The 20,597-nt window shown below is 31.0% G+C and overlaps 1 protein-coding gene across 1 annotated transcript in view; it reads left to right on the forward strand.

The window, feature by feature from the left end:
• The window catches only part of LOC127557109 (ADP-ribosylation factor-like protein 13B), a 61,535-nt gene that overhangs the window by 10,997 nt on the left and 29,941 nt on the right, over positions 1-20,597 (forward strand). The window contains 4 exon segments of the mRNA XM_051990559.1: positions 3,146-3,398; positions 10,683-10,788; positions 12,336-12,538; positions 15,851-15,950. Of these exon segments, the coding sequence (XP_051846519.1) occupies positions 3,146-3,398; positions 10,683-10,788; positions 12,336-12,538; positions 15,851-15,950 (662 nt within the window).

Below are 20,597 nucleotides of genomic sequence, written 5' to 3' on the forward strand. Positions count from 1 at the left end.
TTTGTATAGTTTTCTTGGGTAATTCAGGTTCTTTGCTGCCCAAGGCATCCCACCTCTAGGTCACTACATTTAATAATCACATTTCCATTCTTTTATGTAGTTAAGAATTGGAAAGTAAGCAATCCAATTGAATGAATTTGTATGTAATGGTGAAGTAGAATTTGGGGTAAATAAGTATTTGGTTTGAAGGCTCACTTTTAATCTAGGTTTAAACTACTACTTATGTAACCTGCACTTTACCTCTCAGCTTCAGTTTTCTCACCTATAAAATGGTGTTTGTTATAAGGAAAATACTTTGTAAACTTTGAAGTAATATATAAAATTAAACTAAAAAGATTTTTAAGCTTACCAGAAGTAACTATTTTTAAAAGGCTAGCCTTATTAATGTGAAATAAATTACATGCTTGTTAAAATGTCTGTATCAGCAGGAGATAGAAAAATTTAGGCATTTTCAGTAAAGATTGTTCAGCATGTTTATTCCTTAAAAAAACAAAGCAAAACAAAATAAAAGCAGTATCCCCCAGAAGTTTCCCTTTAGTGAGTCAATCAGTAAATATTTATTAACTACCTACTATGGGCCAGATATTATTCTAAGTGAAAAAAGATATAAAGAAGGACAAAAGACAGTCCCTTTTCTCTCTCATTTTATGAGCTGAAAAACATAAAAATAATTATGTACAAGCAAGATATATTCAGGATTAATTGGAAACAGTCATCAGAGGGAAGGCAAAAATCATTTATAAGGATTAGGAAAGGCCCCTCATAGAGAGCAGGTCTTTAGCTATGACTTGAAAGAAGCCATGGAAACTGAGAGGCAGAGATGAGGCTGATGTAAGCTTTCTTGAACTGATCTTGGTTTTTATATTTTGATTCTTGGTTTTATTTTTGAGCCCATCTATTCTCTAAAAGCTCTCCTTTTTTCTCTCCATGGAGATTTTTTTCCTTAGGGTCAGAGAAAGGCAGTCTGGTATAGTCCATAAACACTCTATTCAGAAAGACTTGAGTCTAAGTCACATCCCAGATAATTGTTACCTTTGTGACAAAGGCACTTAATTTCTGTGAGCCTCAGTTTTATTTTTTTATAAAGCTTTTTATTTTCAAAACACATGCATGGATAATTTTCAGTATTTCCTTTTGCAAAATCTTATGTTCCAAAATTTTCCCCTCCCTTCCTCCATCATCTTTCCTAGACGGTAAGCAATCCAATGTATGTTAAACGTTCTTCTATGCATATTGTGAATACATGGGAGTCACCTGAAAATAGACTGCTGTAGATCCAACCTGCAGAATGGATCTCCTCATGTGAGAGGATGATAAAAGGAGACTGAGAGGCAGTTGCTATTCTCTGACCTCTCTGACTGAGAGGCTGTTGTGTTGTCTGACCTCTCTTCTCTTCCCTCTGCCTCCAATTTATTTCATTCTCAGTCCGCGGCATCTGTGTCAGCAAAGACTGCCCTGCAACTCCTTAAGACGCTATGTGATCCATAGTTGTAGAAACTCTTGGAGAATTGACTTGCCTCTTAACATATGCATAAATAAAAATTCTTCTATACATATTTCCATAATTATCATGCTGCACAAGAAAAATCAGATCAAAAAGGAAAAATGAGAAAGAAAACAAAATGAAAGTAAACAACAAAAAAAGTGAAAATTCTATGTTGTAATCCACACTTAGTCCCCACAGTCCTCTCTCTCAGTGCAGATGGCTCTCTTTATCACAAAATATTGGAAGTGGCCTGAAGCACCTCACTTAAAAAGAGCCATGTCTCTCAGAATTGATTGTTGTATAATCTTGTTCTCTTAGTTTTACTCACTTTACTTAACATCAGTTAATGTAAGTCCAAGCCTCTCTGAAATCATCCTGCTGATCATTTTTATAGGACAATAATATTTCATAACAGTCATATATCATAAGTTATTATTATTCTCCAATTAATGGGCATCCATTAAGTTTTCAGCTTCTTATAATGACAAAAAGGGCTGCTATAAACATTTTTGCACATATGGAACCCTTTCCTTCCTTTAATAAAACATATTATTCTACTTCTTCATTGACCAAAAATTCCTTCCTTTTCCACAGATCTAAAAGGTAGAATATTTTTTGTTCTTCTAATTTACTCATAGTATCACTCTTTATGTCTAAATCATGAACACATGTAGCACTTATCTTGGTATAGGGTGTTAAGTGTAGGTCAATACTTAGTTTCTATAATTTCCAATCCTCTCAGCATTTTTTGTCAAAAAGTGAGTTCTTATCTGAGAAGCTGGGGTCCTTGGGTTTATCAAACACTAGATTACTATAGTTATTGATTATTGCGTCTTGTGAACCTAACCTATTCCATTGATGGACTACTTTATTTCTTAGCCAGTACCAAATAGTTTTGATGACCACTGTTTTATAATATAGTTTTAGATCTGGTACCTAAAACTAGAGCCTCAGTTTTATTATCTATACATGGGGGTGATGATTAAAAACACACACTTACTTAGTTGTTTAGTCATTTTGTGACCCTATTTGGGGTTTTATTGGCAAAGATGTTGGAGTCATTTGCCATTTCTTTCTCCAACTCAGTTTACAAATGAGGAAACTGAAATCCATGGAGTTAAGTGATTTATCCAAGGTTACCTCGCTGGAAGGTGTTTGAGGCTGAACTTAAATTCAGCACTTCCTGACTCTAGATTTTCCACTCTTACTTACTTTGCCACCTTGCCACCCATTTACAATCCTTTATATACAAGTTAAAAAACACTGAATAAGTATGAGATATTCTTATAGGAAGAACGTAGAGAAGGAAGTATGGCATTTTTAGCTATGAATTGTATGTAAGTCATTGCTTATATTGTCTAATTTGTGTGTCTAATCTTTTATTAGATTGTAAACTCTTTACCAGCCAGCAGGATCTTTGTATCATATATTTCTTTGTATTTTCCATAGTCTACATTGTCTGCCTACCAAAATCTTTTTTTAAAAAATAAGTCAATCAGTAAATGTTTCTTTAAATGAATATTTCAGATTAATGTAGCTTTGTTTTAGTAAAATGATTTAAGATTTTAATTGTTTAATGATTTGATGTAAAGTTAAATATTCATTAACAAACACATCCCTAAAGAATGTCATGTTTTGTTTTTCTTTCCTTTAAAACAGAAAGTTCAATAGATGTGACTACAACCATCGGTTTTTCCAGAATTAATTTTATACGGGGAAATTTTGATGTTACAATTTTTGACATAGGAGGTGGCGGCAAAGGAATTAGGACACTATGGAAATATTACTATGCTGAATCATATGGCCTGATATTTGTTATCGATTCTAGTGATGTAAATAGAATAGAAGAATCAAAAGAGGCAATAAATGAGATATTAAAACATCCCACAATGTCAGGAAAACCTGTATTGGTGTAAGTAACAAATCTTATTAGATAAATTCAAGATAAGTGATATATTGATTTAAAGAAATTGATTTAAGTTTTAAAATATTGGATAGAACACCATGTTAATTCTATTAATATCATGGTAATGGTATATAGTTTATTTAACTTTTTATGCTAAGAGTTTTAGTGATATTTCTTAACGTAATTTTTAAAAATATAAAACCTTCTCACATTGGTTAGGCATATCTTGTGCCTGCTCAAATTGTTCATTTATTTATTTATTTAATTTTATTTTCATGATGTTCTACCAAATAATTGGAGTAGAATAGTGGGGCAGGCATTTGGAATCTGTGATTAGCTTGAGGACAAGAAACAAAGAATACAGTCTATTCTGGAATAGGAATGAGAAGAGGTGCTAACTTGTTTTCCCCTTAATGTGGTGTTCTTCTTTTCTAAAATATGATTGTTCTGTCTGGGAGCAGGTTTCTTGGGGAGGTTTCTGGAGGCAGCCTTAGGTTCAGTTCAGAGTAATAATCACCTCAAATGCAGCCAGCTGATAAAAGTTCAAATCTTTTGTCTCTTCCAACATAGCCCAGTTAGCTTTCTTTAGTTCCGAGAGCTCTCGTTGCTAGTACTTTGCCTTTAGCTCAACTCCAACTCCTGGCTTCTCACTCTCCCAACTTTGAATTCTAATATTCATTAACTCTCATATGATTTTTTTCTTTTTTTTTTTTTTTGGCTGAGGCAATTGGGGTTAAGTGACTTGCCCAGGGTCACACACCTAGAAAGTAATAAGTGTTTGAAATCAGATTTGAACTCAGGTCCTCCTGACTTCAGGGCTGGTGCTCCACCTACCTGCCCCTCATATGAATTTTTTAAAACTTTTAATCATATCTTTTTTTATATATCACAATTATTCTGGAACATCTATATTTCCTGCCAATTCTTAGAATGACAATTCTTACGAAGTTAAGGAAAAATAATTAACATCTGAAAGTTTACATGACATTTCATAGCTATCAAATCCTTGCCTTGTTTTTAATTAATATTGTATAAATTATGGGGAAATACATTTAGGTTTACACAACTTTTCTTTTGCAAAGCCTAACTTCTGTCTTTTTCATATGCCAATCTTTCATTTAAAAAACAATACCAGGAATGCTAGTTGTGCTTTTATTTTCAGGGGGCTTCCAAATGTCACAAGTTCTGCATTAAAATTAGTTTATAATTACTGAAATTTTATTGATAGAGAATAGTAAAATCATACTGAGCTGACTTGGCATTTGTTTTTATGAATAATAGTGTTAATTAAAGCATCTAATAATAGTGTGCAGATAAGTGAATTTATTTTCTCATTCTATATAAAATACTATGTGTATATCTATGCCATTTCATTTTTTAGTACTCTATACTCTTAAGTCAGTCCTTGAGTATAATCTAAAGTAATTCTTATAGTTTAATAATTAATCTATCATTGTTCTTTTTTTGGAGTGAGAGACTGGGGGTTGCTTTTGTTTAACTCTTATATTGTAAATTTTTGTGCAGCTTAATAAAAAGGATATAAATTTTTGAGATAGTAAATTGTCATGGGCCAGAACTTTGAACTTGAAATAAAGGATTCTTACAAGGTACTAAGTCAGTGGAATTGATAGAGACAGTAGTTAACTAATTTAGCATGGTTCAGTATGATTGATTTAAATTGTATAAGGAGATGTTATGGGCCAGAATTTGAAACAAGGTACTAAATGGACTTGAGGAGACAATCTAGTTTATTAGTTATTACTAGTTATTAAATCTAGTTTAGCATTGATTTAATCCTACAACAAATAATGATTTCCTAGTGATTGGTTAATCTAGTTTAGCATTGATTTAATCCTACAACAAATAATGATTTCCTAGTGATTGGTTTGTTCTCAGTGTGGGGCATGTAAGGAGAAGCTCTCAGGGCCAAAGAGGACAAGTGCCCTAGAAGCTCTCAGAGGCTGAGACAGATTCATTCCATTGTCCACCTTTGTGGTGACTGGAGGCTGAAGCACAAACCTTCGGAGTTGGGAGATTAGGAAGCCAGAGAAGGCAGGTGGGAGCTCAAGCTCTTGGAACCAAGGAGAGAGAAAGGCCTTCAGAAAACTAGTCAAGCCCCAAGTAAGGGGACAATAAAGGATTTGGACTTTAACCCCTGGCTACTTGTGTGGTGATTACTGAAGTGAAATGAAGGCTGCCTCCAGAGACCCCTTTCTTTGCATTTTTTAATTAATTCCCGTGAAATTATTGGCCTTCTGTTCTTCCAGATGAATTGTTATTTTTTCTAGCTCTCTAAAGTAATTTTTTGGCACTTTGATTGGTATGGCATTGAAAAAATAAATTACTTGAGGTAGAATTGTCATTTTTACTATTTTAGCTTGATGTTACTCATGAGTGCTTGATATTCTTGCAGTTGTTTAGATCTAACTTTATTTTTGTGAAATGTATTTTGTAATTGTGTTCACATGGCTCTGGGCTTTGTCTTGACTCCCAAATATTTCCTATTATCTACAGTTAGTTTAAGTGGAATTTCTTTTTCTATCTCTTGTTTCTGGACATTGTTGGTAACATATAGGAATGTTGATGATTTATGTGGGTTTATGTTATATCTTGCAACTTTGCTGAAAATTTTAATTATTTCTAGTAGTTTTAGTTAATTCTCTAGGATCATTTCCAAAGAGCAAATTACCTTATCTACTTTAATACCTTCAACTTTTTTTTCTTCTCTTACTGATACAGATAACATTTGTAGTATAGTATTAAATAGTGATGATAATGGCAACCTTGTTTTACCCCTGATCTTTTTTGGAATGCTTCTAGTTTATCCCTATTACATATGATACTTGTGGATGGTTTTAGATAGGTGCTAATCACTATTATAAGGAAAACTCCAATTATTCCTATGTTCTCTAATGTTTTTAAAAGGATGGGATATTGTATTTTGTCAAATGTTTTTTCTGCATCTATTAAGGTAATCATATGATTTCTGTTAGTTTGATTATTGATATCAATTTCACTGATAGTTTTGCCTTGCTTTCCATAGTATAAATTGGTCTTAGTATATTATCCTGGTTATATAATCTTTTTTGTTAATTTTTCTTTTGCTCTTTGCTAATATTTTAATTTTTGCATCAATATTCATCAGGGAAAGTGGTCTATACTTTTCTTTCTCTGTTTTGGTCCTTCTTGGTTTAAATGTCAACACAATATGTGTGTTAAAGAAGGAATTTGGTAGGACCCTTTCTCTCCTTATTTTTCCAAATAGTTTATAATATATTTGAATTAATTGTTGTTTAAATAGTTGGTAGATTTCTCATAAATTCATCTGGTCCTGGAGGGTTTTTTGTTAGGGAATTCATTAATGGCTTGTTTACTATCTTTTTCAAAAATAGAACCATGTAAGTAATTTATGTCTTCATCTATTAATCTAGGCAACCTTTATTTTTATTTAATTAGATTAAGAGGCTTATGGGCATAAAACTGAGCAAAATAGCTTCTAATATTGCTTTAATTTCCTCTTCATTGGCAGTAAATTTACCCTTTTCATTTTTGATACAAGTTTGATACTGATCATTTTGATACTTTTTATTTGGTTGGTTTACTTCTTTTTTTAATAAAATTAATCAAGAAATTATTTATTTTGTTGGTTTTTTCATAAAGCCAACTAGTTTTCTTTATACTTCAATATTTTTTTCAATTTTCTTTATTTCTCCATTGGTTTTCAGAATTTCTAATTTGGTATTTAATGGGGGGGGTAATTTTTTAAAGCTTTTTTAATTGCATACCCAGTTCATTGACATTTGTGATCTACATTTTATTCATGTAAACATCTAGATATATAAAATTTCCCCCAATAAGTTTTTTGACTGCATTGCATAAGTTTTGGTACATTGTCTCATTGTTGTCATTCTTTGGGATGAATTCATTGATTTTTTTCTATGATTTGTTGTTTCATCCACTCATTTTTTAGAATTAGATCATCTACTTTCCAATTAATTTTTGTTCTATTTTTTTCTTGGCCCTTTATTACAGTAATTTTTATGGTGATGCCATGACATGCAAGTGAATTGGATTTAAGGGAGGGAGGACTGTGCAAGGTCACTTGCATCACTTTCCCTTTTAGAGCCATCTGGGTCCAGTGGCCAGATATAGATCAGGATGGATGGAGATGATGGTCCTTGATGAAATGAAAGATCTTGACCATTTTAAGCTAAGATCTTCAACAGGTTCGATTTGACTGAGGCCACACCCATTCAGTGATTAAGGCTGGGTAGCAAGTGAAGCAGGAATCTTCCCTGTTTAGTCTTGATATTACTTAATTATCTATGGTACCCTTTCCCAAGATGTAGTTTTCTTCCTTATCTCTTTTAATTAGATCCACTTTTGCTTTTGCTTGATCTAAGATCAGAATTGCTATCTCAGCTTTTTTTTTTTTTTTTTTTTTACTTCAACTATAGCATAATAGACTCTGCCCCAGCCTTTTACCTTTACTCTTCATGCATCTCTCTGCTTCACATTTGTTTCTTGTGAACAACATATTATAGGATTCTGGCTTTTTGATGCACTTTTCTATGCACTTCTATTTTATGGGAGAGGTCATTCTGTTTACATTCAGTTAAGATTACTAATTTTCCCCAAGTTAATCCTTTTATGTTTCCTAAAACTTAAAATGATGATCCATACAGAGTAGACATTTAATAAGTGTTTGTTGAATTAATCATGTTTTGACTATCATTAAATAATTTATTATTATTTCTTCAGTTTTCAGATTGAAAATAGGATTATTTTCAATGATATGAAAATGCTTAAATAATTTCTATTTTTGTCCTCTCCAAAGTAGTGTTTATCTTTCAATGAGAAAATTAAATAGGTAGAAATGTGTTGCTTGATGTTAATGCTTCTATTAAAAAGTTTCATGAAACACCATCATAAAAATTATTGGATATAAATAAACAATTAGGAAGGAAGGTATGTTTCCAAGCATCCACTTAGTTGCAATCTTATTGAACCATTGACTATACATTGACTTTTTGTGATTTATTGTGATTCTTCATTTAATATTACTATCAAATAGGAGAAATTTCTCATATTTGTATTATTTTCTATTTTATTATAATTTCTTAAGTTATGAACATCATATAAATATTTTTCCTACTCACTTTTAAAGATAGAATCTTTTTCTTTTTAAATAAAATTGTATGTTGGCATTCTTTTTTAAAAAATTTTGCCTGAAAGTATCATTAACTTTTGTATATGTTTGAAATGGTTAATTTTAATTTTCTGAACTTTTTTTCCAAACAATTATTAAAGTTCACATTAAGAAAAGGAAATTAAATCATTGAAAGCTTAATGTTCAGTTTATGTAATATTAAGCTCAAATATTTGCTCTTTTTGTATATTTAGCAAATACTAACAATAGAATTTGGGGCTGGGGGAGGATGTTGCCATAAACAACTCAAAAAAATGAGCTTAAGTGCAGAGATTTAAAATATTCTTGACATGTGCTTCATAATGTACTAATTATATTTTATTTTAAAGAGTGAACATGAATCATTCTTTAAGTGACAGAAAGCTATTATTTAGTTATTTAGTTAATTCAGTTATTTAGATAATTTTGTGAGATGCACATCAGAAAGAATGATTCATCTAAGTAAAACCAAACGCTCTTATACTACAAGATATTTTAGTGTACTGAACAGAATGCTAAACTTGATGTTAGGATTTGCTCCAATTCTATCTCTGACACTTACTGCATAACCATAGGCAAGTCATTAAATGTTGCTGAGTGTGTCTCCAAATGGGGAAAAAAAAAGAATAATGTTATTTGTAGTATCTACTTGCCAAGATTGTGGTTAAGATCAAATGAGGATGTAGGAAGTTCTTTGCAAATGTTAGAACAGTATATAAATGGCATTGATTATTATTAAAAATATAAATAAAAAGCAAATAAAAATTCCCAGGAATCTAACAAATATAATTTCTAAAACAGTATAATTTGGCTGAATCACAGAGACATGTGAGGTTCTGTTTGGTTTCTTTTCATTCCCACTTATGAACATATAGTTAAACATATGATTATTAAGCACTTGTTAGGATGTTGGGACATAAAAGACAAAACATGATTTTTGATTGCAAGAGTTTACATTCTCCTGAGGTGATACATGTGCCTAGGTAACTAAATTTATTTTGTACCTAGTTGTTCTTGTTTCTGGTAGCTTGTTTGAAAAATAGCAATGGACAAGTAGCATTTTAAAGGTTGCAAAATATTTTAAATAAATATATCTCATTTATTCTACTGTTAAAAGAAGATAATAATAGACACAAATCTTAGTCTTTGGTCACTTAGAAATAGAAATAGTAGAACAGTAACATTAAATCAAAATGCCTAACAATATGGGCAGTAAAGTAAATCATTTCTAAGATTTTGTTAAGGAGTAGCTTTACAGGACTCACATGTGCAAAAATGCTTGTAGCAGTCCTTTTTGTAGTGGTAAGGAACTGGAAATTAAGAGGATGCCCATCAGTTGGAGAATGGCTGAATAAGTTATGATATATAAATATTATGGAATATTTTATTGTCCTATAAGAAATGATCATCAGGATGATTTCAGAGAGGACTGGAGAGACTTATATGAATTGATGCTAAGTGAAATGAGCAGAACCAGGAGATCATTATACACAGCAACAACAAAATTATGTGATGATCAACTGGGATAGACTTGGCTCTTTTTAACAATGGGATTATTCATGGAAATTCTAATGATCTTGTGATGGAGAGAGCCTTTGGCATCTAAAGAGAGAACTATGAGGACTGAATGTAGATCAGAATATACTATTTTCACCTTTTTATTGTTGTTTGCTTGCTTGTTTTTTTTTTTCTTTCTCATTTCCCCCCTTTGATTTTATTTTTCTTGTACAGCATGTTAAATGTGGAAATATGTTTAGAAGAACTGTACACTTTTTACCTATATTGGATTACTTGCTCTCTAGGGGAGAGGCAGGGGGTGGAGAGAGGGAGAAAAATTTGCAACACAAGGTTTTGTAAGGGTCAATGTTAGAAAGCATCTTTGGATATATTTTGAAAAATGAAAAGTTATTATTATTTTAAAATTGCTGTACAAATGAAGAAAGAATAAAATAAATCTTGAACAGAATTTTCTAAAATACATGGTGAATAAAACTTTAAATACATATGTATATGTACATATATAAATGTTTTTGAAAGGCTTGCCTTTTGAAGAACTTGATTATAAACTTGTTATAAAACCAGCTCTGATTTTTGTTTTCTAGGTTGGCAGATAAACAAGATAAAGAAGGAGCTTTGTCAGAAACATGCCTAGTCAAATGTTTGTCACTAGACACACTGATCAATGAGCAAAAATGTCTCTGTCAGCTGGTAAAGTTTCTCAAACCCTCATTCTTTCTTTGCTAATTATAATATGAATAACTTTATTTTAATAAAAAATTATGATCTTTTAGGACAAATGTCATATAAAAACACACTATAGACAAATCAAGTTTTCTCCTACTCTATATGTCTTAAAAAATACTGTAACTTTTTTCCCAATTAAATTAACTTTTATAAACTATCAGTACTATCTATCTACACACACATATATATATATTAATTTTGAGTTTTTCAGAGATGTAGAGCCTACATGTAATTATGCAATATAGGGTATGATATATATGTATATATTATATATTACACTGACTTTCATGTAGTTTAGGAAAAAATATAGTTGCAGAATAGTAACCTATGTTGGTAGAAAAGTTTCATTCCTTCCTATATCAATATTCCTATATCCAAATATTCCTATATCAATGAAGTCATATTTCTAGTTTAAAAAATGTTGCTTAAAATAGACTATATGTAGAAAAGTTTTATAGCTAAATGATGTAAAGAGAATTCAGTTATTAAGTTTGATATTACAAAATGAACATTAAGATTTTAAAGCAGTTTTCATAATCAGTATATCAGTTCCACACTTGCCTTGAGAGATCCCAAATATTGTTTATTGATTTGATTGATATACAGTCCAGGCTCAGAGAAGGTGCCAGTGTGTATGTGTGTGTGTGTGTGTGTGTGTGTGTGTGTGTGTGTGTGTGTGTACCTGCTAATAAAGCTTAATTCTTTTTAAATTAAAAAATATAAATAGAAGTTAAACAATATTTTCTCCCCACATTCCAGTTCATTGACACACTCAACTTCAAAGATCTGGAACTCTGGACCGCTATAATAGTTGTGATAAATAACATATCAAAGTTGTCAAAATGTAAGGTGTCCCAAAAGACTTAGTTTTACTAAAGCTACTAAAATGTAAAACTATATCAAGGCTTTAGAAAATCCTGTATTTCATTTCATTATGGGCAAATAGATTAGGGATGATGACAATAGTAATAATAGCTGACATATATACACTGTGCTTTAAAGTTTGTAAAGCATATTTTTCACATTTGATTAACCTGGTATAGTAGATATATGTTGGATATATGTGTATATATATATATGTATATATATACATATACACACACACACACACACACATATATATATATAATATATACACATACACACACACACACACACACACACACACACACATATATATATATATATACAGAAAAACCTTGGGTTTGAATCCTCTCTCAGTCACTTAAAGTAGCTGTGTGATTATGCACAAATCCTTTAACCTTTCTGGCCTTCAGTGTTTTCTTCTGTGAAATTAACACTAAATTTGTGATCCTATACATTATACATTTTGTAAGCCAATGAAAAGATAAATTCTTTTTTTGAATTTTAGATGTACATGGTTATATATTGTGCAGTTATTTTAAGACAGCTCTCTTGATATGAGTATATGTCTTAAATTTTGTTTCTAGGTAATGTTCATGTGTTATCTTTTACCCTTAAACAGTTTTACATATTTACCGTGTTTTTAGAAAGGTTGTTCAACATTGTTGTTTACTGGCAAGAAAATTGACAAGTCCATAAAGAGAGGCATTTTTTGGCTTCTTAGTTGCATTGGCGATGACTTTTATACTTTAAAATCCCGTGTTGAAAGAGATACAAAGGCTCAACAAATTTTTGAGGAAATGAAAAAACGGGAACGAGCAGAACGAGTGAGGCAACTACGAAGAGAAAGGTACCAACCAATAAAGCACACAGCTTAATGCATTTCACATCAAAAACACCAAAATTGTGGGAATAATGTATATTTGTTATTTTTATCCATTCAGTTTTCTCCTTTTTTATGAAGGAAGCCACTTGGTGAGAATTTGTTATTTTGATGACATATTTGTAATACTAATATACTGTTGTCATTATTAAACAAATATGTTGTAGGCAGAGTTACACACAGAACATGTTTTTTTCTTATAAGCATTCATCATCTCTTAGAGTTTTGTAATTTTGTCTGTCCTTGTCAATTTTGAGACAAAGTGAATTTTCAAAAGAATTGTTAGATCAAAATCACTTATCTGCTTTTCTTTTGTGGGAAAGATAAGAAAAATTGTACTTTTCAAAAAAGAATATCCCCTCAATGAAAACATTTAACATTTAAATAGTTAAATGGGGGAGTAAAATTTAATTGTGCCTTTTTATTTTTAAATTTAATAATTTTAATTATTTATTTTATTTTATTATATATTATATTTACATATAATAAACATATAAAATTAATTTATTTAATAAATTTAAATGAACATAATTACATTTTAAAATTAAATTTTAATAAAAATTCATACAGTATTTCTGCACTTAATCTGTGTATCTCTGTCTCTCTTGATGTCAAAGAAGAAAGGAAGGGAGTAGTTGCCCTCTCTTTTAGGAGATGATTGCACAGTCTTAAAATTTGCACAGTCTTAAAAAGTTATGATAGAAACCATGATATGGTGGAGCTCCCAGATTGTTATATTCCTAGTCATTGGCCAGAAAGTGGAAAAAGCTGACTTTTGACCATAGGGAAACAGATCCATGTTTTCCCAGTTTACAGTAATACTGTTCAATGATGATCATTGTTTCCTTAAGCCACATATAGACTTCATGCTTAGGGAGAAATATTTGTAAAGTGTAGATTTGCTAATTTCCTTTTCCTATGAAAGTCAGGTATGTAGTAATGAGTCTTCAGGGAAAATTAGATTTGAGTATATTACTAATCTTATTATTGATAAATAAGGTAATTAGGAGGACATAACTTTTTTTTTAAATTTTTTTTTATTTAATGATTACTTTATATTGACAACATTATTCCTTGCACTCGTTTCTTTTCCGATTTTTTTCCCCCTCCTTCACTCCACCCCCTCCCCTAGATGGCAAGCAGTCCTTTATATGTTGGATATGTTGCAGTATATCCTAGATACAATATATGTTTGCAGAACCGAACAGTTCTCTTGTTGCATAGGGAGAATTGGATTCAGAAGGTATAAATAACCCGGGAAGAAAAACTAAAATGCAGATAGTTCACATTCGTTTCCCAGTGTTCGTTCTTTGGGTGTAGCTGCTTATGGAGGACATAACTTTTCATAAAAATCTTTAATTCTTTTGGATTTAATCAAGTTGTTTTATATGTTACAATTTTTAAAAATCTTGAATGTTGTATCATTTTCAGAGTACAATACAACAGTGATACTTATAAATTAAACTTGGACAAATTATATACCAAAAAATCTATATATCCTGAGACTCTTTGTGTTTCTTATTTTTCTTGTTCACGAAACAAGTGTTTTTGATGAATAATTTTTATGAAAGAAATCATCAGTGATTTTTTTCAAAAAATTTTCATTCTTTTCTCTGAAAATTTATAGACCACTTGATAGGCAACTTTCTCTGTAACATTTCATATGTTTCTTCCCCTATCCTGCTTTGTCATGCAGGCCCAACTATACTTGTGTTCCAAGGCCCTTTCTGGTAAGGAAAGCCTCTATAATTAACAATGCATAGGTGTGAATTTGTGAGTGATACAAAAACTTTTCACTTTCTAGCATTTAGTCTCATTGTTAATCACTCATTTCCAATATATTTGGAAAACAAAATACTATTTTAATGACACGTTCATAGATACACCTGATTATATTTTAAAATGACTACTAAATGAATAACTTGAAAAATAAGGACAAATTGAGGTACAGCACAAAAGGTTACGTAATTCATGTTTTCATAATAATCTAGATAAGCCTTAAAAGTGACTCTCAGTGTCATTATGTCATGGTTATAATCAAAACTGACAAACATTTAAAGTATTCTTTGTTATATCTCTTATGGTTTTGTTTTAGTAACTCTTAATTATCTTTCACATCTAAACACAAATAGTGATTCTGCCATTGATAGTTATCTGGAGAACTGATTTATTTTATTTAAATGATACATCAAGCAAATTTTAATTGGTCTCTATATATTGTAGTACAGGAGTATAACTCTTATGCAGTGGTTTAAACATGAGTTCAAATGGTATATCTTTTTCTAATTTTCTGTCATTTAAATATATGACCAAAATCTGTATATAGGTTTGCATGTATTCTATTTTTACATAAATATATTCGAGAAAAAGAAAGGAAACAGAGGTTACACAAAAGAATAGTTATCTTCTAATATGTCAAAATACTAGCAGAGAATAAAATAAAATTTTTTTGGGGGGAAAGTTATTCATGTCTTCTATGGAACCAGTTATAGTAATAAAGCAGACTTTTTTTTTCAAGTGGGTGAACTGGTAAACACAGATATTTTCAAATGGATTAAATAATATGTTTTTATTAAAAAACCCATGACCTTGATGAGTTTGGAAGTTAAAGATTTGAGTTTCTGACCCAAGTAGCACTTATATTAAAAAAAAATTAGTCCATGAACAAGCATTTGTTAAAAAACTTTCTACTTGTCAGGTGCTAAGATAAAAGAATTCTTTAAATTTTCAAGGAACTTACATTCCCTAATGAGGGAAAGAGTATATAAACTTAAATTATATATATATATACATATATATACACACACACCCCCACACATATATATACACACACACACACACACATATATATATATATATATATATATATATGACATATACATATGTATCTTTATGATATACACAAAGTAATTTTTGTACAGTACTAGTAATTAGAATAATCAGAAAATGCCCACATAGAAGATATATTTGAGCTTAAATGAGAAGGAATCTGGGTTTCTAAGAAGTAGAGGTGAGGGGAACTGTCTTTTAAGCCTAGGGGACCAGCCTATTCAAAGGTAGGGAAACAGGAGAGAGATAATCATGTACAAGGCCATCACATGGTTTAGGCAAGACAAATGTTTGAATTACTGAAAAGTGACTAGGGTTCAATTACAAGTAATTTTATGTACAATTGTATGTTTAAAAATTTAACTTACTTGGACAAGTATAAGTAACAAGTTACTTATAAGTTAAGACTTTTGAGTGAGGATATTTTTTCTTGCTTTTTTAATCTAACAGAGAAGAGAGGGAAAAAGAATATGCCACAGAACATCCTGAATTTCTGAGATTTGATTCTGATATAGACCTGTTCAAACCAACAGACATTGTACTCAGGGAGGTATGTATGATGACACCTAATTTTTGTTTTTAAATGAAAGTCCATAAGAAAGCATTTGGAGGATCATGAAAAGAAAGTGTCAGAGAAATGGTTATCAAAAGGCACCTAATGGTTCTGGGGGATGAATAACCAATAGGATTTTTTCCTGGTGCTAGAGATAGTATGGTGTAAGGGAATAGAGAATTGGTCTTAAAGACAGGAAGACCTAAGTTTGCCTGTGCTGTGTACATGCAGTGTGTGATTCTGGGCAAGGCACTTAACTTCTAAGTATTCAGACAACTCTGAATGGTTCTGAGTTGCAGAAAAAATGTTTCCCTGAATTAGCAGAAGCTTCTTTCTTAGTGGGAGATCCATATAACCATGAAATAAATTGCAGGTTTCTCTTTTTGAAAGTCGGAAACATAATTTTTTGTTATTCTTTGTCCTTTCTTTTTAAATATTTTTATTTTTTCCCAGTTTCATTTAAAACATTTTTTACATTTCTTTTTTTAAAAAAATTTGAGTTCCAGAGTCTGTATTTTATCCCTCAACTCCAGCCTTCATCAAGAAAACGTGTGTGAAGTTATGCAAAACAATTCCATAAAAATCATGTTGTGAAAGAAAATGTAGCTCTCTCTACCTAAAAAGAGACCTGAAGATAAATAAGCTTAAGAGAAAGAGATAGAGACACATAGACAGAGAAAGAGAGGGAAGGGAGACAGACACAGAGACAAAGACAGAGAGAGAGAATCAGTATTTTTCAGCATAAGTCCTTCAAAGCAGCTGTGGATCAATGTATTGCTGAAAATAGCAAAGTCATTCACAACTAATCATCTCAGAATATTACTATAGATTTGTACATAGTACATTTCACTTTGCTTGAGTTCATGGTTTTTCTGAGAGCATCCCCCTCATCATTTTCTATAGAACAATTATATTTGTTCAGCCAGCTATTCCCCAATTAATGGGCTCCCCGCCTCAATTTCCAATTTTTTTTTCCCTGAGAAGAAAGCTGCTATAATTTTGTACATGTACTTCTCTTTTTTAAAATCTCTTTTGGTATTCTTCCTAGTAGTGGCATTGTTAGGTGAAAAGATAGGCATGATTTTTATAGTCCTTTAGGCATGGTTGATATTTTTTTTTGATCAGTTGAAGTGTGGTTCTTATTTTTTATAAATTTGATTCGTTTCACTATATGTTTGAGAAATTATGCCTTATCAGAAAAACTTGCTTTAAAATTCTTTTTACAATTACTATTACTAACTATATTTTCCCCCAATTATTCTATTCTCTCTCTTTATTCACCTTGTCCCTTCTCAAAAGTGTTTTGCTATTGACCACTCCCTCCCTTAATATGCTCTCTCTTCTATCATCTTACCTCCTTCCTATATCCCCTTCTCTTCTTATTTTGCTGCAGGATTAATTAGAGCTCTGTCCCCGTCTTGATTGTGTATGTTATTTGCTCTTTGAACCAATTCTAGTGAAAGTAAGGTCCACTCATTCTCCCTCTCCTCCTCTTCCTTCCCTTCAGTGTAAAAGCCTTGTTTTGCCTCCTTTATGGCAGGTAATTTACACCATTCCCTTTTCCCCTTTAGGTGGAAATCGTAACTGTCAGAAAGAGATGAGATTGAAGTAAAGTAAAATGAGGGAACGAACATAATGAAACACAAATCATTGTCATTGTTTGCTATATTTCAGAATTGTGTTATTCTTTTTATAATATTTATTCTGTCTCTTCTTTCCCTCTGTCTTGATACTGTTATCTTATTATAATATATAAATGCTTTTTAGAATTTATATATTGAACATTTTCTGAATACAATGTAAAGTGTTATAAATGACCATAAATACTTATGTCTGAATATTTCTTTGTGAATATTATTTTATTATCTAAATTTTTGGCAAAATTAATTTACAGATTATATTCTTAATGGCTCTGTGTGTGTGTGTCTATGTGACATCTCCAGGGATTGAGAGCTTACATGACTTTTTACACATCTCAAAATCTCCTTAGTCTTGGCAGCTCCTCACCTTATTTTCTGTTCCCTCATACAGCTAAGTTGTTGTGCTTCTGCTTATTTTCTTCTAAAGTCCTTTTTATTAATTCATTATAGCTTCCCACTGGGCAGCAAATAATGATTGATTCTTCTAAGTACCTTCTGTTTCTGAGGTGGGAAGGTAGCATACAGAAGATATTGCACATCTTAGTTTTCTTAGTTATCTAGAATATTTGATTCTCCTGATCCAGATAGTGTATTATAGGTTTTCTAGTTAGGTTTTCTTTGATGGTATTCCTATTTGCAAGGATGAGTACAATAAAATCGTCTTGATAACATGAATTATTATGTGTAATTTTTATGAAATGTTTATTTTTATGTTCATTTGAGAACATTGTATGAGCAAAAATTTAAGCATTATTTTATACTTTGATACAGAAATTTATTTTGTGTGAGAAGCATGAACAAATAATGGCCTTTGGCCTTTGTATATAGTGTCTTTTGTTGTTTTTGGTGAGGCAGTTGGGGTTAAGTGACTTGCCCAGGATCACAAAGTGACTTGCCCAGGATCACATGGTTATACATGTCAAGCATCTCAGATCAGATTTGAACTCAGATCCTCTTGAATCCAGAGTCCTTGTTCTACCTACTCTACTACCTAAGAAGTCCTATTTTCTAAATTGGTGTGTTTTTTTAAATTTCTAATTTCTAAAAATATGTAATAATACATTTCAATTTCAAAAAAAGCATATATAATAATAGAAGACATTGTATTCAGAATTGTCCATCTTTTGTTTGCTTTCTTGTTGGTTTTCTGCTGTGCAGAGAACTTTATTTTATTTTTTTTACTTTATTTTTTTCTCCTTTCTTCTTCCCAACTTTTCCATTCAGGCTGCAGTTAAGCATAGATTATGTTTATGTATACATACATACTTTCACACATACATATCCACATTATACATACACACAAACACACACAATGCGCACACACACACACACAGATACAAAAACACATATAGACATACAGGTAAATGTGTTTGTAAGCAAAATGTTAATAAATTACCTATATAGAGAGAACATGACGATATATCCCACCAAACATATTACATCTCAAGATTAAGAAGAGAAACATTACTGTAGAACATGGCCAACTAAACTCCATGTTAAAAATCCAGAATGTATAATGATATGGTGAAATTACACCTTCTATATTAATAATAACATCTCTTAGTTGATCTTACATTAAAAAGGAAAAATATGTAAACCTTTTTTTTTAAGGATGTAAAGCTTTTAAATTCTTTTTTATGTACATTTGAATTTGTGTTTTATTTTAATATGTCTGATTATTTCTTACTAATTTTAAAAAATATCTTATATTAAATAGCTAATAGTCTTTCTTTTTATTGAAACATTTTGTTATCAAAACATATGCAAGGACAATATTTCACCACTGATGGAACACAAGGTTTTCCAATTTCTTCCCACCCATTCTCCTAGATGGTAAGTAATCCAATATATGTTAAACATGGTAAAATATATGCCAATCAAATATAAGCATACATACTTATACAGTTATCTTGTGCAAGAAGAATCAGATCAAAAAGAAAAAATGAGAAAGAAAATACAATTCAAGCAAATAACAAAAAAAGTGAAAATGCTATGTTGTGATCCACACTTAGTTCCCACTCTGGATGTTGATAATTGTAATCATCACAAGATCATTGGAACTGGCCTGAATTGTCTCATTGTTGAGAAGAGCCACATCCATTCTCCAGAATGGCCAGAGCTGTTCAAACTTCCACCAACAATATATTAGTGCCTCAGTTTTCCTAATATATATATATATATATATATATATATATATATATATATATATATATATTTGAGTCAAATAAATTTGAGTCAATTATCTATATAGTTTGGAAATGAGACATTTATCAGAACCCTCAAATATAAGAAATATTTTCCCAATTTATTGCTTTCCTGCTAATCTTTTCTGCATTAGTTGGTTTGTACAAAAACTTTGTTAACTTAATATAATAAAATTTATCTATTTGGTGTTGTAATGAGTTCCAGTTTTTCTTTGGTCACAGTTTCCTTCCTTCTCCACAAATCTGAGAGGTAAATATCCTATTTTCTTCTAATTTACTTATAATATCACTCTTTATGCCTAAATCATGACCCTATTTTGGTATTAGGTGTGGGTCAATGCTTAATTTCTGTCATACACATTTCCAGTTTTCCCAGCAGTTTTTGTCAAGTAGTGAGTTCTTATCCCAAAAGCTGGGGTCTTTGGGTTTGTCAAACACTAGCTTGCTATAATCATTGACGGTTTTGTCCTGTGAACCTAACTTGTTCCACTGAGTGACTACTCTGTTTCTTAACCAGTACCAAATGGTTTTGATGACTGCTGCTTTATAATGTGATTTTAGGTATGGCACAGCTAGGCCATCTTCACTGGCATTTTTTTTTCATTAATTCCTTTGAAATTATTGACCTTTTGTTCTTCCAGATGAACTTGATTATTATTTTTTTTAGGTCTATAAAATAATTTCTTGGAAATGTGATTGGTTTGGTAGTAAATAAGTAGATTAATTTAGGTAGTATTGTCATATTTATTATATTCACTCAGTCTACCCATGAGCACTTGATATTTAGCCAACTGATTAGA

Source organism: Antechinus flavipes, chromosome 3 (genome assembly GCF_016432865.1).
Source record: "Antechinus flavipes isolate AdamAnt ecotype Samford, QLD, Australia chromosome 3, AdamAnt_v2, whole genome shotgun sequence".
In the NCBI taxonomy this organism is placed as follows: Eukaryota; Metazoa; Chordata; class Mammalia; order Dasyuromorphia; family Dasyuridae; genus Antechinus; species Antechinus flavipes.